Below are 23,530 nucleotides of genomic sequence, written 5' to 3'. Positions count from 1 at the left end.
TTTTGAAAGAGAAGGCAGTGCTGTTGGTTGTTTTTGTTTTTTTTTTTGTAGCATTATGATAAAATGCCAATTTAGGTAGAAATGTTAAGGAGGAAGCCATCTTTTGCATGCTTGATTTGTGTGAATTTCCACGTATGCTCCTGGAAGGGACTGAGTTTGGTTATTAATATCCTTGAGTATTAGTCTTTTGCTAAGTACTACTTACTTTTGCTAAGCAGGGCTGAGGCAGGTGGGTAAATGCTGAATTCAGTAAGCAGCTTCTCGGGGCCAGGGCAAGAGGACACATGCTTAGCAGCATGGCTATTGATAACGGGCTGTAGAAGGCAAGCACAGTGAGAGCTAATAAGGCAGACCTGTGAGGCCCCCAGAGAGACCTGCTTTTAGAACTGCGGAACGTGGGATGGGAGCGCTGACACCATTTCTATTGTTATGAGCTCCACGTAAATGTTTGAGGCTGTAGGTTTTACCCCTGAACGTGCCGGGGCTGTGAGTACTGGCCGTGCGGAGCGGTGCACGGGCCAAAGGCTCAGGCAGGAGCGGCTTCGTTGCCGGCCGTGCGGCAGCTTCCCCGCCCGCCGCGGCGGCCCGAGGCGGGGGATTGCGGTCCCCGCGTGGGAGTGGCTTCTCGCTTTGTTCTCCGGTGCGGTGCGGGCGGGGCTGCGTGCGGGCCGAAGTGCAGCGCGGACGGGGGCTCTCCTGCCAGGTACGGCTGCGGGAGCGGCGCCGGGCGCGGCCGGAGGGGGTGCGGGCTGACGGCGGCGCGCTCGCTCCTTCCGCGCAGCGGCGGAGCCGGCTTCAAGCGCCCTCCTCGGGGGGGAGAGCGCTCGCACCGGCTTCCTGCGAGTGCTCCCCCCCGCCCCCCGTACACCCCTCCTGCGCTGGTGGATGGTTCACAAACGTAGCTCGTCCCCGGCTGACGTGCCGGAGACGGAGCAGCCCAGCCCTGCCGGGGCCAGCTCCCGCGCCGGACGTCGGCGGCGGCGTTCGGCGCCCACCACGCCCGGGGGATGCTGCCCCTGCGCGCCGCGCTGCTGCCCAAGCGCTGCCGAGGCGGATCGGCCCCGCGCTCACGGCTGGGCCGCGCGGCCGCCCGAGCGGCGGCGGCTGCGGCGGCCGGAGGAGGAGGAGGGCGCGGCGGAGGCGGTGGTGGCAGTAGCGGCGGCGGAACGGCAGCGCCGGGTCCGCGCGGCGTTGCGGGCGGGGCGGGCCGCGTGCCGGTCCGGCGGCGCGGGCCGGGGTCGCCGCGGGCAGCCCGGAGGGGGGCGGAGCAGGAGCTGCGCGAGGCGCCGCGCTCGTGCCCGGGCTGGCCGGTAGGGGCCGTTGCCACCCCCCGCAGGGGGAGGGGGGGCGGAGCCGGGCGCGGCGCGAGGCCGGGGCGCGCGGCGGCGGCGCTTCTCCTCGCCCAGCCGGCGGCGGCCCCCGCGGCGCTGATGGCGGCCGTCCTGTCCCCGCGCCTCTGCGACAGCGACCCCGCCACGCCCGGCAACCAATCCCTGAAGGTGAGCGCGACGGCGGCCGCGGCGCTCGGGGGCCCGGCGGCGGGAGGCCTCGGCCGGCCCCCGCGGGGCGACGCGCTGAGCCCGGGCTCTCCTCGCCGTGGGGCGTGCGCCGGGCTCGGGGGTGGCGCGGCGTCCTGCCGAGGTCGCGGCGAAGTTGTAGCGCGGGGTCGGGGCTGAGCGCCCGTGCGGTCGCCGTCGCTCGTATAAGTGCCGCCCGCGCCGGAGCGCCGCACCCCGCGAAGTTTGGGTCCGGCTGCGAGCGGCCGCGCGGCCACGGCTCGGTGGGCACTTTGGAGGAGGTTTGGGTAGTTCCGGCTGCCAGTTACAAAATAAAGCGTCGTGGCGGGGCTCTCGAAGCTGATTGGCGTACGGAGACTTCGCTCTGTAACTTTAAAGAGCCAACCAACGGGGAAGCGCGCGGGTGTGCTGGGCGTGCTTCTGCGAGGCGGGGAAGGCCTCTTTGGGCTGCTCCTTTCTATTGAACTGTCCCTTTTTTTTTTTTCTTTAAATCGTCGATGCAGTCCGTGGCTGAGCTGTACAGCGCTTTAGAGTGCGCTGCGAGCGTTCTCGTTTGTTTGCCGAGTCCTTTGCACCGGCCTGCCTCATTTCTCTGCGTGTTTTGTGTCCGTCTGGGAGTGAAACCGAAAGCAGAGGAGGAAGCAGAGGCAGTCGTCCCTGCTGCGTTGTGGGTGCTTGTGTCGTGTAAACAGGGCGTTCGGAAATGGAAGACTCTGAAGCAGAAAGGAGAAACTTGTGCGAGGCCCTTACTGAAGGATGTTTTGAAGTTTCTTGTAGGCTTTGCTATAGGAGTGACTTTAATAGTTATGTTTTAGTCCAGCAGTTCTAAACTCTAGAGTGCTGCGTGGGAGGAAGGAATAAGCTGTGGGCATTCATTAGTTATAGCGAAGAGCAATCAAAGTCCCACTTCTGGCTGAGGAAGTAAGAGAATCACACAGCCAGCATACCTGAAAAAATAACAATTTCTTGTTTGAGAAACAATTTCTTTTCCCTCAGTTATAATCCAAATGGAAGTCTGAGATCTAGGTCACACTACTCAGACCAAAATGCCTTTGTAATGGGACCATATGAAAGCTACATGATTTTCCTGTGCCCAGCAGAAGCTGACCGCCTAATTCAAATCAGCTCAGGGATGACACTAACTTACAAAAAACGTATATATTTATGTATGTATGTATATATATCAACTATTACCCGCTTTGCTTGAAAGCTGTTAAAGCAGCCATCCAAAATGGTAACATTGTTCTTAGCACAAAGTTAGACACTTGCAGTAGCTCTTCCACTACACAAAGTGTTTCATGATTAAAATCTGCAAGTTAGCAAAATAGCATTGATAAATTACATACAATCTATGGTTTTCTAATTCTTAATATTTCATTGCAAAGATTACTTCAGCATAAGCTATTCAATTCATTTCCAATACAACTGTAATGGTGACAGATTTAAGATCAGAAATTGAGTTTATAAGATTGCATTTCTATTAATAATGTAAAACGACACAGTAAGCGCAGTTAAAAAGTCATGGGTGCTTTTTCCTTGCATGGTGACTGGCTCCAGTTTCTCTTCAGTTGTTCTCCACCTGCTCCAAATACTTCAGAAAAGCATAATGTGTATTAATACTTTAATTCAGTAAGAATCAGTATGAGAATTTTGAACATTGTCTGTATTTTATCATTTTTTGAAGTGATATTTATTGTATTAATAATACTTCTATACTAGTCCATAGTTTCTTTTAGTCCTTTGTTTTATTTGAGGTAGTTTCGTTCTTGGATCTGCTGCTGCTCGCTATATGCAACTTGCTTGACTACTTCTGTTTCTCACTTATAATCATGTAAGTTTAATCACTAGATGCTTTGAGATTTGTTGCTAACAAGCAACAAATATAGCATATTTGCAAGCAACAAATATACCATATAGGTAGGAGTCATATAGTGTTACTAGTCTGTAGCTTTAGGTTTTTTTTAAATCCCTCCGTAAACAAAAAGCTTTTGCTACTCAATCTTTCCATAAACTGTTTGCCAGTTCTTATGCTTCCTGTGTAAACCATCCTGCCAGTTTTGTGTAGACTATTATTAAATAGCTGAGTACTTCAGGTGTATCTAAACTTTATACTGTCTTAGAATGTTTTCGATGTTTTAAATTACCCATTCAGTACTTGAAATTGATTAATATCTATTTTCATTTTTGTTTCAGGATGACACTGAAGAAAATTCCAATGATGGCAGCCAGCCATCCAAAAGACGGCGGATGGGCTCAGGGGACAGTTCTCGGAGCTGTGAGACTTCTAGTCAGGACCTTGGGTAATAGCAGTACTTTGGTATACCAGTAACCAGTACTTTTATTGCTGGTCTTACTGTTTCGTTCAATATGCTGAAGCATTGGCTCTTCTCCACTCTGTCATATTCTTTGTTTAACTTTCTGAATTGAGTCATGCCAGTAGCTATTGGTCTTTTTCTCCCAGCATTCTTTGATTTCTCCTGGTGTTGTTCTTATGCTCAGATACAGCTATTTTCCTGCTGAAAACCTGATAGAGTACAAGTGGCCACCAGATGAAACAGGGGAGTACTATATGCTTCAGGAGCAAGTTAGTGAATATTTGGGTGTGACTTCCTTTAAAAGAAAGTATCCAGGTATTTGGTTTTTTTTAAGTCTTTCTTCTAAAACTCTGTCTTCTTACATTTTGAATGTAATCTCTGTGTCTTTTTGACTGCAGAATGGTCCATTTAATTAAAAAAGATCATAGCAAAATTAGTTTTGTATGTTGTACTTTTTGGTTTTGTTACTGGCATTTTGGAAATGTATCCTATAGTTTGTTTTCACAGTAATTTAAGACTTTTCAGTCTTGCCACTAGAAAATCTATACAAAAGAATGAGTTGAGTGTTAGATCAGCAAGTAGCTTTTGAAAACTGACCTCAGCTTAATTCTGAAGTATTTGGTTGGTGATTTCTTACTGTAAAGCTGGCTTTATCTTTGTATTCCATTTCCTGTATAGTGCAGACTTGTTGCCTGGAAGTAAAATTCTCAAATACTTTAACGTTGTTTATGGGGGATTTTGAGTAATTTTATACACTTCTGTTGCTGTTTTTTTCTTTGTTTTCTCTGAAGATTTAGAACGACGAGATTTGTCTCACAAGGAGAAACTCTACCTCAGAGAACTAAATGTTATCACAGAGACTCAGTGCACGTTAGGTAAGAGGAAAAAAATTCCTTGTTATGGTATAAAAAAATGACACACTGAAAATGTGACTCATTTTGGTAGAGAAGTGAATGACTCACAAATGAAAATGTAAATTCTGACATGAAAACCAGTTTGTATTTTATTTTTAGTTTGTGTAAGTCGGCCAAAGGCTATCAATGCTCAATATTGATTGTTAAAAACAAATTTTGGTTCTGTTCCAATTTCTTAATAAAACCTATGTTGTAAATTAGCTTTTATAATCCTTTTTCTCCTTAACAGAAAAAGAACAGCATGATTTTTTAAACTAAAAAGTCTATCTTGTTCTGCTGAATTAGTAGCGACTCAGCAAACATTAGTGTATTTTATAGAGTTGAGCTTATGTCTTAGGTGTCAGAAGGGTGAATATTAAGCCACTTAAGTGTATATGCAATAGAACAGTGTCATGAATGCATTTTATATTGAAGGAACTTCAAGTATTTGTTCTTTCTCTGCTAATATGTGTGACTTGGAGTGTGTTAAAAATTAAAGGATGCCTGTCAGTTTGTTTTTTTTTTCCCCAGTGTACCCATGGATCTGTGCAGATGTTACACCACTTTATTAATTAACAGTCCTTGGTACACTGCTTTTGTTTCTCTCTTGAAACATCTCTCTGAAGTTTCAAGAGATCTCTCTTGAAAGTTTTACTTTAATATGCAGGATATAACAATATCTAATTTGTACCAGTAGAAGCAAAATTATGTATTCTATCTCAGGTATACAGTAGAGGCATGTGCTGCGTCAACTGTCCCTGTGATAATATATGCCACATTCTATCCTGTTGTCAATGGAGATTAGTTGTATTGGAAGCTTTTGAAGAGGGGTTTTGAATGACTTGATAGCTGCAAAATGACACGTTCTGACTTCTGAACTTGAAATAGTTTAATCGGGAGTCAGGCATCTGCGTGCAGTTTGCTGCTCTGAATTGACCTCACAGTGGTTCTTTTTTGATTTGTATAGAGAACCTGACCTCATAATTAAATAGTGAGAGGCAGTGAAACTAACCATTCACCACTACAAGAAACTGAAACAAATGTCACCAGGTCCTGCTTTCAGAAAAGATTCTGCCTCTTAGGGGTTTGGGTTCTGTAGATGCAAACAAGAGAAGAATCTTTCCTCCTTGGGGAGAAGCAAAACCTTAATCAGCCTTGAAAGCTAAATGTCATAAGTTCACTCCTATGTGATAGAGGGTGAGGCATTGTGCACAGTAGTTTATTGTCTTTAGCTTCTCAAAAACTTCAGTTGATGATTGTGAGATATAAATAACCCACAGTTAGTTTTGCCAGATAGCATCATTATTGCTTTTATCTATTTCAGGTCTAACAGCTTTGCGTAGTGATGAAGTAATTGATCTTATGATTAAAGAATACCCTGCCAAACATGCTGAGTATTCTGTTATACTGCAAGAGAAAGAACGTCAGCGAATAACAGATCATTATAAAGAGTACTCTGTGAGTAAATAGCATATGTGAAGTGAACCAGATCTGTAACATGGAATATATAAAAAAGCGTTCACAAACTGGTAGTGAAATGTGTGTAAGCTAATGAAGTTGTTTTTGTTTCAGCAAATGCAGCAGCAGAACACACAGAAAGTAGAAGCCAGTAAAGTTCCAGAATATATTAAAAAAGCTGCCAAGAAAGCTGCAGAATTCAACAGCAATTTAAACCGAGAGCGAATGGAAGAAAGAAGAGCCTATTTTGATTTACAGACACATGTAGGCAAATTTAATTTTCTTTATCAATGCCAAAAGGCAGCTCCATGTTTTAGTAAGGGTGTTTCTTAGAACCTTTCTAACAATCTTATCATTCAGGGGGCTGATTAATCTCATTACAGAGACATAGGGGCTTTAACCATTTCACACCATGTTTAAAAAGAATAATTTCAAATACATTTAATATAAAACTTTTTTTAACTTCTATCCATGTAAGCTTTTCCTTTGTTGTCTCTAATCTGCTGGTAACAACATAAAATTCGGAGGATGTTTAGTTTAAGAAGTTTCTGTTGTTATATCTGTGCATGTAAATGGCCAGTTCTTTTTTGGAATGCTTCTAAAATTCTCTCTGAACAATATATTTATTTAAAAAGTTAGCTGTTTATCTAAAAGAATGCTCTGTATCAAATTTTACTTATTTTTGTTAGATGTAACATTTTGTCTGTGCAAATTATTTCAGTAAGGTATATATTATGGAAAGGTAATACCTTCCTGACAGTGATATGTTACAAACTAGATGGTGGATAATTCCTTTGACTCATTTCTAAAGAAAGAAGGCTTCTGTAAGATTCTTTTTGACGTATTTTATTATTAATGGGATTTTATAGTGTCACAGTCTGATTTTGGCATTAGATGGCGGTGTTGTTGCTGCCTTCTACCACTATGGACCCTCAATAATAATTAACATCAAAGATGCCTCTCACAAAAGTTCAGGATTACTGCTTTAGACTTAAATCTGTAACACTGTTTTGTGAGTGGGATCTCTTGTCATTTTAATGAATTGAATTTTCCATGGGAGAGCTCAGGTAGCTGTTCTGATTGAGTAAATGGGATAAAACTGGCACATCAAAATATTTGCAGGGAACGGAGGGTAAGGAAAGCTCAAAAGTTTACAAAACAAGAACTTCATTGTTTTGTGTTAAACAACAGATTATCCAGGTGCCTCAAGGAAAATACAAAATCTTGCCTACAGAGAGAACAAAGGTTAGTCCTTATCCAGTGGCTCTCATACCCGGCCAGTTCCAGGAGTACTACAAAAGGTATTTTAAAAGCATTGCAACTGTTGTTTCTTTTGCACTGATCTCTACATCTGGCTGGTGGAAAACATTTGAGTATATTTGCAGCAAAGTTTTGAATTACTCTTATGCTTGAAGCAGTTGCTAGTCTAACAAATGTGCAGCATGGGGGCTTTTGTCAACATCACGTATATAAATACTTGCTGTGAGAGTGTCCCCTCTTCTGATGTATTGTGGTGCCTGAAATTTGGCCCGCTCAGATAATCTGGTGAAATCTTGACGTTATCCTGTAGCTATTTTTATTTGCAATTTTTTCCCCTTCAGCAATCATGAAATCTGGAATCTACCAACTTATTTTACTTTGGACCCCAACTCTTTGTGTGCCCTGGGTTAGAACAGATGTTATGTACTTTTATAAACAAAGTATATGGTTTGTTGGCATGGATTGATTAAAAATCTGTAAACATTCAGGTGACCTTTTATGATTGCACGGGTTTGCAACATTGCAAATATACTCTTCCTGTGTTCCATGAATATCTGCCTACACAAAGATGAGAAGTACTAAATAGTATAACATTTGTGGGGATAAATAAGTAAGTTTCCCATCTTTTTAGAAGTGCATGTTTATATGTGCTTCCCTGACAAGGAGGGTTGGAGTTATTTACATTTCTTACTCTTTCTCTCTAATTTTCTTGTATATTTTGTGAGCAATATCTATGCATAAAGTGCACAGGCATTCATTTATTTATTTAATAACTTTAGATATTCTCCAGATGAACTTCGTTACTTACCATTAAACACAGCTCTTTACGAACCCCCTTTGGATCCAGAGCTGCCTGCATTAGACAGTGATGGGGATTCAGATGATGCAGAAGAAGGGCGAGGTGACGAGAAACGGAAAACCAAAGGCAATTCGGTGAGACAAATTGAAAGTATTCTTCAACAACAAAAATAATCCTTTCTCTTTGCCTTTTTTAGTTTCAGTAATTTCCTGTTAGAATCTTCTAATGTTTGTAAATTGAAGTAGAATTGCAAACTCAAAATTCCCATCTTTTTAGTACTTCTCTATTTTGTAACGTTTCTCTTCAACTTTCCGTTTTGCTCTGTTTTTAAAGTAAGTCAAACAAATCTCTGGAATGCCAGGCCCTTTTTTTCTTCTTTTTAAATAAGTTTTGAAGAACCTTCCTTCTTTACAGCCTTTTCCTCAAGTGACAAGTCTGGCTGCTAGCGTTTCTGAGAGGAGTGAATTTCAGTTCAGTTCACACCATATTTTGCTATTTTGGTTTCATAGAATGTATCCTATCACTAAAGGACTGATTAGCCTTGTTTACTGTGTTTTCCTATGAAGTAGAAGCAGGAAGTATTCAATACAGAAACAGATACTTTATTGCTGCAGTTTAAAGAAAAGTTTGAAAGCAGTTTTGTTGTTGTTTTATGATAAATCTTTAATAGGTGTGTGTGTTCTCTTTACTTATGCAAACTTCAAATTAACTGTTACTGGAATATAAGCAAAAGTTTCACATACCTGCCTTGGTAGTGTTTGTTGATACTCAGGAACAGTTGTGCTTCAGATGAGCTGTCCAGGTACAACTAAATCATTGGTATTGGTGTTGTTGGTGTATTGGTGCTGACCATTTTCTAAAAGTTGAGCCCTAATTCTGAGAAAAACAGAATATAAAATCGCAGATGCATTTAACAATTTCTAGTTCAACTGACTAAAATGTTAGATATTGGGGAATTGATAGAGGGTAAAAAAAACACGTGAAATTTCTCCATATTGTTAAATATTTACAAAATACTCATAACTAAAGAAGAATGGAAGGGGTCAGCTTGTAGAATTGCAAATGGTAGTGTTAATATGCCCTTTTTGCTTATATTTTGGGGAAAGAAAATGTAAGCTCAGAATTAAATTTCAACACAAAAATTTGGTCTAATCATACTCCAGGTTGTGGGTTTTTTTGTTTGTTTATTTGTTTTAATAGTTGGTCTTTAATCACCTCTTTTTAGTTCCCATGTCTGCTGGCTTCCATTTTTATTAATGGCAAAGTATTTGGACTGAGCAGAAGTTCAGATGGTTTTTTTTAATGAGAGCACACAAAAAGAAAAATGTGCTTCTGTGAGAAAGGTGTAGGGAATATTTGAAAAGAGATTCTTATGAAGTGAGTTTGGTGTTGGAAGGTATTGTTTGGGCAAAATATCTGTTGAATACAAAGGTAGGCAGTTCTCAAGCCTCTTTTCCTGAGTCCTGAGCTGCCTACCATTCTACCTGTTGAGTCCTATAATATGCTTTTTCCTTTTATCCCCTCCCTGTCGTTGGAGTCAGGTAGCAGTTTTCCTGGTCTGTAGTGTTTTAATGGACTTGTCCTAAAGAACCCTGCCATAATTAAAAAAAAAAATAAAGAAAAACACCCAACAGCTGTGAAACATACAATTTCTTTTTACCATGTAGTTAGCTTTGCTTTTCTGTTACGCTCCTCCTTTTGTCCTGTGTCTGTTTAGTCTGTTTTGATTTTAGGTTCTGGGCATATATAGGCAGATTACAGATGCCTGTTACTGTAGGGCACCATTGTTACATGGCCTTTATATTTTTAGTGCAAGAAATGTGACTGATTGTATTGTTTTCTGCTGGAGCTTTTTGGAGGCTTTTCTTAACACTTCTCTGAGAAAAATCTTGTCTGCTGCTCTCAGTTATGCTTATGTTGGTTTCTCACTTTCTTTGAACCTCTTCCCCTTTTTCTTACCTTCCCATTCTCACAAAATTATTTAACTGCAGCATAAAATTTATGTTTGGTTCTGTATTAAATGTTGAAGCATGTTTTGCCTTTGGCATTCTTCTGCTGCAATCCACATGAAATATTTAGGGTGCTCCTGGTGAAAATGAGAGATGAGGGTAGCAGAAAAAACCTTTGCATATTAAATTTGAATTAGTGCTGTTTGGTAATACACTTTAAATGCATGGCCAGGGCACTTTTAACTTTTTGCTGGCCCTCTGTTACATAAATATCTTGCATACAGTTGATTTCTTGCTGACTGTCAAAGGAAAATGGTTCAAAGAACTAGTGTATCCCACTATGCTATCAAGATAACTGAAAAAGCATTACTGTTATTGCTGATGCCAGTCTTTTAGCATGAAAACAAATAGATAAGGGTTACAAGAAAAGATGTTTTATTTCGTTGTACCCCACGCTTTTGTAGAAGGAAAGACATGTCCTTCTTTTACCTTAGTCGGCTCTAAGGGGCATACAAAAGACTTGTCTGTCTATCCAAAAAAGTAAAAAATATAGCTATGGTATTTTCATTGTAGGACAATTCGTCTGGCAATGTATCTGAAGGTGATTGCGCCACAGACAACCAGGAAGATTCTTTTCAGGGAAGACAAAAAACGAGAGACAAAAGTGCTACTCCAAGAAAAGATGGTTCCAAACGTTCTGTATTATCCAAATCAGTTCCTGGGTACAAGGTAGAAGAAAAAAGCCCCTGACTGAACATCTTTACTGACCAGCCTCTCCCTGAAATACTTGTATTTCAGTATTATGGAACTTCTGCTTGCTGTACTTCACTAGCTGCTCTCCTGTTGTGTGCTCCATCTGTTTGCTTCCTTACTTCCTTTTTGCTTTTATTTCACATGGGCCTCTCCTGTACTCTAGCTATTCAGCGGCCTCTGTTTCTGTTAACTTCTCTGATTCCTAGGCAGCTACACTAGAAAAATCCATTGTGGACTGGTCGTTGGAACTCTACATCTTTCTGTCTGCCTTGGCTTTGACATGCCAGTCAGAATTAGTTGCCAGTTCAAAACTAGCACTTGGTATCCGTTATTTTTTGTACTGTTTAGTACGTACCTAGAGATCAGCGCTGTAAAGTGCAGCGATGTGGCTGAACATGTTGTTATAATGTTCATTTCAAATAGTCTTTCGTCTTGAGATGTTACGATGTATAGGATGAAAGGCAAGAAGCTTGCAACAATTGTACAGGCAACACTACATAACCACTTTAACACTATATGGAAAAGAACATTTTATGTAGTTCATACTATGTAGAAAAGTTTGTAGGCAATATGCTTTTATCTGACTCATTAGGATGTTAGTACATTTGAGCTATGAAGCAGTGATTGCCAAACCTAAGACACAAATTATCAGTATTACTGTAGAATAATTTTAAAAAAATGAGATGGTAAGAAGATTGATAAAAATACTTTTCAGAAGAAACAGAAATCGACGTGTGTTATCATTTTTTTTCTGCTTAACAAGAAGTGTTTTGAGTATAACTGAACACTTCTAAAACATGTTGTCCAATCCTGTTCCACTGAAAAGAATGAGAATTATCCTTTGACATACAGGAACAGTAATAGGTCTATAGAAAAGAAAAACATTACATTAACATAAGGTTTATAGAACAAACAGGAGTGCACATTAAGAGAGGTTATGAAAAAGAAAACTGTCAGTGGCAAGATCATGCATATCAAGAAACTTTCTCAGCAAGAGTGTGTTGTTGATGGTTTGCATTCTGTATTCAAAACTGTTTCTGATCTATAGGCACCAAATTAACAATAAATAAGCTATAAACTAAGAAGCTAATATACAGCAAGAATTGGACAGCTTTGATAAATTTTCTCTGCATACAGTAACTGTAAAAATTCATAACAGGTGTGAAGCTCCGATTGTGTTTTGTCTTTCATAAACTTAAATATGCAAACTATGGAGATTTAGACTGTGGTACCATAAGTTTATTTTTTATATGTAACTTCGCAAATTGTTGTAGACTCAGAATGCATACCTATGTTCCCATGAACATGAAATCCTATGATGGCACTTGACATTCTTTTAGCTTTGTTTACCTTGACTTTAGTGATTGTGTGCCACTGGTTTACATAAAGAAGTTTCACTTAACTTTGAGATTTCTGAGTATTTGATTTAGTTTAATCTATGCATGGCCTTTTGAATGCACAGAGAAAATAATTTTAAACAACAGAACTTTAAAAAAAGTTACACTGGTGGTATACAGCATTGCATTTCGGAAATGGATTCCCATAGCAATTATGGGTTCAAAATCACCAACTGCACGAGTAACAATCTGTTACTGGAAATTCACGGTGCCACATCTTTGCAATGGCAGCTGTATCCTGCCTGCATCAGCCCTCAGCCCGTTGATAGGTCAAGGTGGTGATGTTGTGTTGGGAGGACTGGCTTTCTTGTTCATGGGAGTGTTTAAATGCTTTCAGTAAACTCAATTATATGAGACACTTTAGCTGGTAAGACAGAAAGACTTGTTTGTTAATCAGTTAAAAACACCAGATAATTATATACCACACGTGCCTGAATGTTAAGGCACTTCGAGCTGAAGACTTAACTGATTTAAAATGTTGTCCCTGTGAATTCTAAAACTTTGTAATACCTGTGTTCTGTATCATTCTCTAATATTGACTATTTTTGTAGGACAGTAAATTTGGTTACTTGTGGTTTAATTGAAGGATAATTGCTACAGCATCAGAATGCAAATGTATAGTTATAGAAACACATTGTGAGTATTACAGGTTTTACACATTTCCATGGAGTTAAATTTTAAGTAAAAGAAATAATGTATTTTGTATGGAGGCATTCTTATTGTCAGTCTTAGACAAAGAAGGGTTAGAATGTGTTAGATATTTTGTCACATTACAAGTAGCAAGTTTCTGTTGCTGCAGGACTGGCTATTGCAATTGCGCACACAGGGTATTGTTGAAAGTAAAGGAGGTTTGGGGTTTTTTTGTTTGTTTTTTTTTTTTTTTTTTTTTTTGTTTGCACACAAAACTGAAACATATTGAGAAACTATGTTTTACAACACTTCTATTTCGGGTCTATATATATGCAAGTGGAATGCTTTGTGTTCAGAATATGACCTTGCAAAAATGGCATCATTGGAATGCTGACTTTGAGAGCTGCAGCACAGCAGCATGGAGATTAAAACTAGCAGAGCAATCATCTATGTGACCTGCATTCTTTTCCTCCCCCTTCCTTACCCTGATTAGATGAATATGTACAAAGCAAAATATAATCGATGGGATATTGTGACTTCCCATTTGGATTTGATAACACTTCCCTCATAGTGTTTCTAAAAGCCATTTAGGATAACAGAACTTGAATTGTTAAAAAATGTGAAATCTTTCTTTCTTTTTTTTTTTTTTTTTCCTTTTTTATTAAAAAAAAGAAAAAGAAAAAAATTACTTCCATACTGTTGGAACTGTATTATTAATAGGCTGTGATTCCCATCCTACCCACCCCCTAAATGCACGATTTCTAATAAACACAATTTAGTGAAGTGTAGATGGAAGCAGTTTTAATTAATGCACCTGTATCAGTGTCTGACTTTAGAAATATATAGAGCAGAGTGTTAATGCACGTACCCTGATGCAAGTACAGTGACCAGAAAGTAGCTCACTTTAGTTTTGATGGAGTACAAGGGAGTATGCTGCTGAATATTAAAGGCAGTGAGATACAAATTTGTAACAAACTAGAAGTCTGATTAGAGAAGTGCACTTGTTATTCTAGAAAGGCTTGATTTGCTTAGAAAATAGATAAAAACACAACCACAATATAAATTAGAATGTAGGCCGAACAACAGAAGGGTAGATGCTACAACACTGACAAAGTTTAAGTGTGTGCCACTTCTGTTGAGAGGAGGAGGATATAAAGGTATACATGTAGGACACATAGATTAGTTAACAGTAAGAGACTTTATGTGTGTTTTTTGCTTCCATTATATTTATTACTTTGTAGAGACTTTTGTGAATGTTAGACTTCTTTTATTGTTTTATTATATTTATGTATAAAACAGGTTGACTATGCTTTTTTAAAATAAATAAGCAAAAAAAGTCTGTATGAATGCCTCTGTCATCTTTTGTAGGAAGTTACCAGTGAAGAGCTGGTATGGTGTTTTTTGTTTTTTGTTTTTTTTTAAATAAAACTGTTTAGACCAGTCAACATCAGAGACAGTAACTGTGTTTTTACTTAAACAGATGGAACACTTCATAAATCCTTAAGCAATGTGTCCTGACTACTTAAATATGAGTTCAGATTATTCTTATTTTTTTTAACTAGATATAGGTACTAGCATAAAAACTGGCACGGGCAATAGACGCACTTAACTATAAGTTGCATTAAAGAAGATCTGTTTTTTGTTTGTTGTTTTTAAATATATACTTATTTTCTTTTTTTCTTTTTTTCTTTTTTTTTAATTAAACTTCATTCTTCTCCCCACAAATGGTTGGTACTTGACTGGGACTGTTCTTGCTTACTGATGAGCCATTTGGTTCCACAGAAAATGGAATATGCCTTGAATTCCCTCTAGTTGCTGTGCCTTTGCGGCAGCATTTCTTTTCAAAACTCTGGCAATAGTCATTAAAATCAGTGAGGACTATTGAAATTAGTGAGAAATTGGGTTTGAAATTATTAAGCAGTGGTCAAAACTCAACAATGTACTGAAATGTGTTTGAAGTTCATAATGCTTGGGTTGTTCCTTGGTCCTCGTGAAGATGTTTCTGAAAAATGTAATGCCTTGTATCTTTTTTGATCATCATTGAGTAGAACTCTGTTGGTTTGTCTTTTCGTTTTGGACACAGAATTAATCCACAAACGTTGCTCAATTTAACAGGCTCCTATTTCTCTCTTACCTTCTAAATGCATCTCATGCACTCAAATAGGCTCCAGATGATCTCTTAGAAATATTATGAAACTATAATTAGGTACAATGGTGTGTATTTCTTACTGCGGTTATGACTGGACACAGTAAGGAAGGGTAGAAGTATATAATACAGTTAACCAGATACTTTAAAACTAACAATACAAAAATCTAGTTTATTGCTTTTGTAACTAAATTTCTATATTTAGAGAATCAATGCAAAGGGGAAATTGTATTTAATTTATTCCACATGGAAAATCTACATGGCCATTCGTAAAGAAGTATTCTATTTTGGTGGGGAAAAAGAAAAAAAAAAAAGTACAAAATCCCTAAAATTTTTAATGTTACATCATGTAATTTACATGTAGAGGATTGTTAGCTGATGAATTCAGGGGAAGACACGCTACATGCTCTACTCCAGCTGAACTTACACCATGCTCACTACAGGTGTGCCAAGTGCAAAATTGTACATAGTTAATCAAAGATTGAAACATCACTCATTGTCAGTTATTGTCCTATGTACTGAGGTTCACACAAGCAGATAAATCATTAATTTTTAGAGTTAAGGAGATACGTTTCCTGTTAAATCTGTGAATTCTTCTGGAATGAATTTATAGTCCTCTTCTACCCTTCCAGCCAAAGGTCATTCCAAATGCTATATGTGGAATTTGTCTGAAGGGTAAGGAGTCCAACAAGAAAGGAAAAGCTGAAGCTCTTATACATTGCTCCCAGTGTGACAACAGTGGTAAGTATCTGTATGTGCTAACTGGATTCCTAAGAGAGTATCTCTGACAGATTTTTGGTGGAAGTATTTGTACTTGTGTGCGACAGTTCTCTTGCCTGTTCTCTCCTTCATTAAAGCTTCCTATCTAATGTTACGTGTACTGACATGTTCAGTGCACTATCAGATCTCACCAGGAGGTGAGCTCGGCTTCAGCTTCTGTAAAAGCAGTCTAAATAATTTTACATTTCATTTCAGACATAGTAATAATATTGGTTTTAATCTAGGCCACCCTTCTTGCCTTGATATGACCCCGGAGCTTGTTGCTATGATTAAGACTTACCCTTGGCAATGTATGGAGTGTAAAACATGCATTATGTGTGGGCAGCCTCACCATGAAGAAGAAATGATGTTCTGTGATGTATGTGACCGTGGTTATCACACTTTTTGTGTGGGGCTTGACGCTATTCCCTCAGGTAATAAAGATTTAATTGTTCTCTTCCCACCTCCTCTGAGTCCTGGGGATTCTGTCAGAATAGATGTGTTGCTTTTTGAAAGTTTAAAAGCAGTTTGAAGGGTAAGAATGAACAATAGTGTTGGAAAGCATCCAGCAGGGTCCCATTTTTTCATAAGCTTTATTTCTGTATATTTACTTGTGCACAGTTTAACCTGGCAGTTCCTCAATAGGAAATATAATTGGCTTTTACAACAAAATCCAGACCCACTTGGAGCTATTTTGTTTTAAATATACATTTCCACAGAATACTGAGAATAATGATCTCTTTTCTTAAAAGAAACCTGTAAAGATGCCTGTACTGCTGCATATTGCTGGAATACAGCTTTCACATTAATAAAGTGTGCTATTATTTTAATTTCTAAATTAAAAAGTATGCTTAATATAGTATTTGTAAACACCTTTTTTAAACACTTTTCCTTGCCCTTTTTATTCTCAGATGTCATATCTGGAAGTGAGGTACCTAAATTTCAGGCAGCTTATACCTTTGAATCACCTGCTCATTGGTATCTCCTGGCCAACTCAAGGCCGTGTAAAGAAAACTTCAGAGGTATAACTGGTAGCAGCACAGCTTTTCACACGATACTAAATCCATGCTATGTTTGTGATGACATATTCAGCAACAGTATTCCCTGTAACTACTACCTCAAATATATATTCCCATTTGGGAAAGCACTAGAGATTGCTCTCACGTCAGTCCGGGTTCTGTGGCTGATTCAGCTTTCATTCTGAGTTAAGGAGAGAATCTGAACAAAATAGATAATATTGCTACAAAACTTAAAAGTGAGCAAAGCAGCTTTTGAGATTCCAGCTGTTGTAATATAAATAGTTAATATTCCTGCTCTTTGCTCAAGCTGTTACTGTTCCCTCCATTAACAGGTTTTAGTACAAGGTCTGGTGTTGAGCCCCTGCCAGCACTTTAATCTGTGCTGCCCAACTGCACTGAAATAACTCACATTAGTTTGGGAAACAAGCCCTCCTAGCCTGTGGCACAATAGCAACATTCTTCAACTGCCATCATTCTTTTCTGCTGTAACCACCCATAACCTTGAACTGCAGTCATTCATATGAAAATCCAACTTGAAACCTTGTAGTTTGTCATTTCTTTTCTAAGAACCACTGCCTTAGCAGCGCTGGCCCTTCTTGAGATCTGCAAGTGTTAAAGTAACCAACTGTTACATGCAGAGCGTCTGCAAGGGATGGTGAATTGTACATGCTGCTTTCTGTACCTTTTAGAAAAGATACTTAACATTTTAAAGAAGAACTGGTTTTATACATTAAACAAAGTGCTACAAATTGCTGAGAGCCTATTGAAATGGTGAAAGGTGCATAACTAGATGAGTGAATACAAAAAAGGTAGTTTCCCATTAATTGATAACTTTCTTTTCATAGGTCGCTGGATTTGTGATTGTTGTCAGAAAGACCCTCCCATCCCCAGAAGAGGAGGAAGAAGGGGGAAAAACAGCAAGGAAGGCTAAACTCCCCTAAAAAACCTTGCTGTTTCAAAATTTAACTGCACAAATTGAAGTGATACTTTGGTGCTATTTAACCAACCACTTTTAAGAGGAACAATACCACTGCGTTTTTCTTTTTATCAAATAAACTTTTAATTTTGGCTATATAACCATTTTTTGTGAGACAAGTCTCTAATCACGTCCTGTCAGCTATCTAGACAAAAAAGTCAAATTCCTGTTCGAAAAGAAAAAGCTTTATATAATGAAATTTAAATGGTACATGCACCATTTGTATAAAATTATAGTACCACACTTACTTATTTCAGTGTACTCATCTGTAAGCTCTGTGAAAAGAAAATTACAGAGCTATTTAAATACATACTATTTGCATAGCAATTAATTTGAAAGACTCAAACAAGGCAAAAAGTACTCCTGGAAAAGACTAACTTTGAGGGAAAAAGTGAACACAATCTGACTTTCTTATAATATTCTGAAAATTTCTTTCAGCAAAAATTTTCTTTGCAAACTATTTAATTATTGATATAAATTTACAGGGAAAACAAAAAGGGACTGTAAACATTAAAAAAAAAAAAAAAAAATCAATCTCAAAAAGCTATAAAAGGGAGATGTAAGAAAATACCTCTCAGGCTTAAGGTATTATATACTGCATTGCTTTTAATGAGGAATGAGAATGTTCTACTGACAAGTAACAACAGCTGAAGGCTTTCCTTCCCTACTGTAACATTGAAGTAACATGCACTTGATTCAGGTCATGGATTTGCAGAGGTGGTGAGTGACTGGACAGGCCTCTGCTTAAAGATGACTGATGTACAGCACAAGCAGTCAAATTATAGCCCCTCTATCCCCTTAGTCGGCTGTTTTTTTCTTCCTTCACCCTACATCCCTCAACTTCAGTATGCTTCAAAGCCATTGCTTGTTAGTTATACTGAAGGTAACCTGTCAGAAGAGCAGGATTTATTTTTAAATATGCTCCAAATTGAGGGGGCACTACAGAGCAACAGTTTGTATTTCAGTCTTTATCGAGAAACTAATGACAGAAAATCATTAAGAGTTATTTTTTCCTAAGCACCTGTTTAGGGATCCCCAGCTCTACATTCATTTTTAAGCCCTGATCTCTGAAGAGTACTGCAAATAGCACAGTTGCTGCTCCTTTTACTTTTAGGGGGAAAAAAAATTACAATATAAAATTAAATATGGCTTTTTTCCTCCCCACCACTTTGCTTCTGATTTACGAAAATCAAACTGAATACTTCTTCAGGAAACAATAAAGAGTATTAAATATTATAGAAAGTTATTCATGTTCAATTTCACAAACTGAAATGTGATTTAGTCCATCACGTATCAATTTAAAAAAGAATTTCAAGTATTAACTTCAAGATTCCAATAAGTATAGTCCAGAAAACAGACTCTTCATCCTGAGATTCATCTTCTGTAGAGTGAGAGTACTTCTGGCTTGCCTCCATCTCCTCTGGATTGTAGGAAGCCTCGCCAAATGGATACTGTACGACTGTTCGATCATAGTAGACTTTCATTTCAAACTCACTCTCCTGGTGGGAGGGATGCCCATAAATCCCTATTCCCACTGGTCGGCGGAAGTGTGCTGGTACGTGGACAACGTCTTGGCCACAAGTAACAGACTGTAACTCGTACTCGTCAAAGCTGGGGTGAAGAGTCATATCAGATACATACAAATCCGCATCACCTTTTAAACTCTGCATCTGAAGTACTATCTTTCCCTCATGATTTAGTCTCAAGTAGCTGTAGTTTCCTGCTCCAATCTGGCCTTGAACAACATGAAGAAGAATCCATTCTTCAGGTACATCCTCTTCCTCAAAGGCATTTACCAAACATAGTACTCGAGCTGCCACAAATACTATCAGGATTCTCCTCCAGCGTGCTGCCATGGCTCTTATGTTTTATTCTGATTCTTCCTATTGTCAAGTCCAGTACTCTGCGAATACAAAACGATTTAGAGCTAGTATATTTCATCCCTGGAAGGAATCAGTTTTTGTTCACACCAAATCAAGCAACTTCAATAAAAGCTGGTTATTTACCGAGAAAACACAATGCGCTAAATGACGCGTAGATTATTTCTCTGCCCAAAAGCAGCATATTGTCACTGAAGAAGCGTGTGTACTTTTATCAAGTTTTTGTTACTATATGAACGCTCAGCTCTTTACAGCACTTATCTACATGACAGCTCAGGCTGCTGGGGCAGAGCAGAGAGGGAAGGGGCTGTTACACAATCAAGGCTCCCGCACCCTTTCCCTCGTTGCACGCTGCTGCCCAGGCGGCCTCAGCACAACAGCTGCACACAACGCACGAGCTCTAAACCTTGCCGAAGACTTCCAAAGAATGCAGCTGAGTGAATTTAAGTGCCAGTCAAGGGTGCTTTAAAGCTTCAGATGGCTTCCATCCCTTCGTGCCTTCCGCAAAGACTGTACAATTACCTTAAACAAGACAGCTACTACTAAACTGTTGGTAACCTACTAGCATCCAAACAAACCGCATGACTCCCGCTGAAACGTCACTTAAATCGCACGCGTTTTATAGCTGACAGACGGAGGAAGCTCCCAGCTTACGGTCGCATGGGCCTCAAGGTCCCAGTTCTGCAACGACAGCATACAAGAGAACAGCCCCGCCCTCGTAACCTTCCAAACCAACAAAAACCCCTCTGAACAGCGACAGAAAAATAGCCTTCTACCTTTCGCTGCGCAGCTCACCTCCGACCCGCCCCGGGGCTTCGGCGACTGCGAGGCCGCGGCTCCGTAGACGTGCGGCAGGGCAGGGCGGCTCGGACAGATCCCGCCCCAAGGCGGGCCGGCACACCCCGACAGCAGCGGCAGCGCGGAGGCCGATTCCGAAGAGCCTCCGGGCCCGGCACCGCCCCTCTCGCTTCGCCGCTCCCCTCGAACCCGGCCCGGACAGCGGCACGACAAGCGGGCACCGCCTCTCAGCCCCGCCCCGCAACCGCCACTCACCGCCGTTGCGGCCGCCGCCGCCGCCTCCCCACCTCTCCCGCGCACCGCGGCAGGCGGGCCAGGCGGGGCTGCTCGCTTGCCGCAGACTGAGCCCTCTGCTATCGCGAGAATTGGGCTGCGCGCGCGGCCGTCGCTCTGGCAACCCGCCCCGCCCACCTGCTCCTGTGTGACTGCACAACGCGCAGCGGCGCTTGTCCCTCTCGGCGACCCGTCGGCAGCGTCGCGGTTGCCATAGTGACCTCCCACGAGCTCTCTCCCCGCCCGTTGCTCGGCGGCTGGGCTGCTTCGTCCCGATCCCCCGCGCAGTTAGGAGGTCGGGACGCACCCCGAGCCGCCGGCGGTGCCCCGCTGTAGGATGGAAAGCGAGGGCGACAGCTGTTCGTGGGGAAGGAGCGAAGACCCTGTGGTCGTCCGCGAAAAACGTCTGTTTAAGTCCAGGTTGCCGGAGTGCCTCGTCCAGGTGGCGTGCGGACACCAGCACTGCGCCTTCCCGCTGAATCGCAACGAGCTGTGCGTCTGGAATACAGCTGGCAGCCCTGCTGCACAGGTAACAACACCTCCCGCTGTACGCTGTAGAAAAACGTCAAAAGGGAAGGCATGGAGAAAAAATATGGTGATGAAGCATTAGGTTTCACTTCTATGTGTAGAAGGTGCATTTATTGTGAGCTCTGTTGCTGTGATGAGAATAACTCAAGGGGTTTCGGTGGCCTGAGTCTGGCGGCTGGTGAGTTGTATGCAGCCGCTGGCTCACTGCCTCCCAGGATGAGCGAGAGGATCCATAGGGCAATAGTGAGAAAGGCTTGTGTGCTGAGATAGAGGCAGCATAATGAGAGAAGGACAGGGGAAGAAAGTGATGCAAAGGTAGGTGCTTCTTGCAAGCACAGTGGTGCCCAGTCACCTTCTGATCAACTCCTCAACATCTTTCATTGCTGAAGATGATGTGTTATGAGGACAGGCTGACAGATCTGGGAGCCTAGTGAAGAGAAGGCTCCGGAGGACCTTATAGCACTTATAGCAGCCTTCAAGTACCCAAAGGAGGCATACAGGAAAGCTGGGGAGGGACTTCTTAGAAGTGCATGTAGCGGTGGGACAAGAGGAAATGGTTTTAAACTGGAAGAGGCTAGATTTAGACTAGATGTTAGGAAGAAAATCTGTACTGGAACAGGTTGCCCAGTGAGGTTGTGGGTGCCCCCTCCCTGGAAGCATTCAAGGCCAGGCTGAATGGGGCTTTGAGCAACCTGGTCTAGAGGGAGGTTTCCCTGCCTGTGTCAGGGGGGTTGGAACTAGATGATCTTAAAGGTCCATATCAATTCAAAACATTCTATGATTATATGATTCTATATCAGGTGGTATGGGAAAGTCCTTTCGCCAGCTGGGGGCAGCTGCCCTGCTGTATCAGCTCTCTGCTTCCTGCCTGCCCCCAGCCTACTTGCTGGAAGTTGGCACATCAGAATGGCAAAATGAGAAAGCCTCGACACCGCTGGCACTGTTCAGCAATGGTTGAATATTTTGCATTAACTATGTGTGGCCAGATTAGACACAAAACCCAGAACAACACCATATAAGCTGCTACAAGGAAAGTTTACTTCATCCCAGTACAGCTATATTGTAAATTATTAAGTGATTTTGGAACAATGAAAGAAAATGAATTTGAAACAGTTATTTTGTTAATTTTTTGAACATTATCCGTGTAATTTTACATAGTTTTTAATTTTAATTTGAAATGACTTATTTTTCCACCTACTTTTGTCAGCCATTATGTTTGTCAGGACATCAGCATGCAATTTCTGCACTGTCTTTTGGAAGTAAAATCAATCCACTTCTAGTCTGCTCAGCTTCCCATGAGCGTGTGATAGTGTGGAATCTTGATGAATGCACAACGAAACTGCGAGACGGTAGAGTATTATTTACATAACATATATATTAGATATATCTGCAATAGAAGGAATCACTCACTGCCACCTATAAGCCTAGCAGTGCCGAACCCATCTCTCAACAATGACCACCTTAACAAACGACCCTCCAACACCTTCTTCCACTACTACTTTTATAATAAGCTGTTATTTCTGAGTAGAACACATTAACCTCTCAGATTCAACGATTCTAAAAGTATTTAGAGATACTAGAGATAGAGATACGAGATACTAAAAGCTTTATTTCCTGGTTGCCCTCCCCCGGTGATGCCAAGCCGTAGCGCAGCCCGACCGCCTTACCGCATCCGAATAACCGGCGCGCTGCCGCGCTGGCAGGGAAGGGAGCTGGCCATGGTGCTGACCCGCAGCTGAGGTTGGGCTGGGCTGAAGCTGAATGGCGGCTGATGGCAGTTCAAATGGACTGAAATGTATAGGAAGAATGAAAGAGAGCAAGTCATGGCTCACTAGTGCCCCAGTGACACTGTCCTAAACATATTGTTATAGCATTATGATTTAGAGGCTTTATGACCCACTTTTTGTGTCAATGTTGTGGAAGAGTCAGGTGGCCCATCATTGTTAAAAATGATGTTGATTTGCCTATCATTTAATGTGTAGAAATTGTGTTTCGTACTCTGCCATGGTGAATGTGCAAAGCTACATATTATTAAAAAAAAAAAAAAAAAAAAAAAAAAAAAAAAAAAAAAAACGCAAAAAAAAACATTTGTAAAGAAATTAGAATGTTTTAAATACTTGTATAATGAATGTTATTGTTACACTTTAATCCATGCAAGTGTAACGTAGTTTCAGGGAATG

General features: G+C 40.9%; 3 protein-coding genes and 1 long non-coding RNA gene across 8 annotated transcripts in view; 2 read left to right on the top strand and 2 right to left on the bottom strand.

The window, feature by feature from the left end:
* LOC128086655 (uncharacterized) overlaps window positions 1-23,530 on the bottom strand; it is a 631,060-nt gene that overhangs the window by 918 nt on the left and 606,612 nt on the right. The gene's annotated exons all lie outside the window — the stretch shown is intronic.
* Window positions 1,375-17,972, top strand: PHF10 (PHD finger protein 10). 5 transcript variants are annotated; one of them, XM_052695259.1, is made up of 12 exons: window positions 1,376-1,499; window positions 3,711-3,817; window positions 4,017-4,147; window positions 4,624-4,707; window positions 6,050-6,183; window positions 6,298-6,447; window positions 7,375-7,484; window positions 8,223-8,376; window positions 10,765-10,920; window positions 15,750-15,858; window positions 16,122-16,310; window positions 17,741-17,972. In XM_052695259.1, exons 1-12 carry the CDS (start codon window positions 1,431-1,433, stop codon window positions 17,824-17,826), a joined length of 1,479 nt encoding a protein of 492 aa, XP_052551219.1. In that variant the 5' UTR covers window positions 1,376-1,430; the 3' UTR covers window positions 17,827-17,972. The 5 variants fall into 5 exon arrangements, with proteins under 5 accessions (XP_052551209.1, XP_052551219.1, XP_052551242.1 ...); XM_052695249.1 differs by having other exon boundaries at window positions 1,375-1,499; window positions 16,122-17,972; XM_052695271.1 differs by lacking the exon at window positions 10,765-10,920 and having other exon boundaries at window positions 1,378-1,499.
* CUNH6orf120 (chromosome unknown C6orf120 homolog) lies at window positions 16,629-20,663 on the bottom strand. The gene is made up of 2 exons (XM_052695390.1): window positions 20,528-20,663; window positions 16,629-19,774 (listed from the first exon to the last, which is right to left on the bottom strand). Exon 2 carries the CDS (start codon window positions 19,725-19,727, stop codon window positions 19,170-19,172), a length of 558 nt encoding a protein of 185 aa, XP_052551350.1. The 5' UTR covers window positions 19,728-19,774; window positions 20,528-20,663; the 3' UTR covers window positions 16,629-19,169.
* WDR27 (WD repeat domain 27) overlaps window positions 21,049-23,530 on the top strand; it is an 89,293-nt gene continuing 86,811 nt past the window's right edge. The window contains exons 1-2 of the mRNA XM_052695463.1: window positions 21,049-21,351; window positions 22,558-22,699. Of these exons, the coding sequence (XP_052551423.1) occupies window positions 21,160-21,351; window positions 22,558-22,699 (334 nt within the window). The 5' untranslated portion in view covers window positions 21,049-21,159. The remainder of the gene's footprint in view (window positions 21,352-22,557; window positions 22,700-23,530) is intronic.

This window comes from Tympanuchus pallidicinctus, unplaced genomic scaffold, assembly GCF_026119805.1.
Source record: "Tympanuchus pallidicinctus isolate F22 unplaced genomic scaffold, pur_lepc_1.0 scaffold1, whole genome shotgun sequence".
In the NCBI taxonomy this organism is placed as follows: Eukaryota; Metazoa; Chordata; class Aves; order Galliformes; family Phasianidae; genus Tympanuchus; species Tympanuchus pallidicinctus.
The sequence above is the reverse complement of the archived record's forward strand: the minus strand, read 5'-3'. Positions and strand labels throughout refer to the sequence as shown.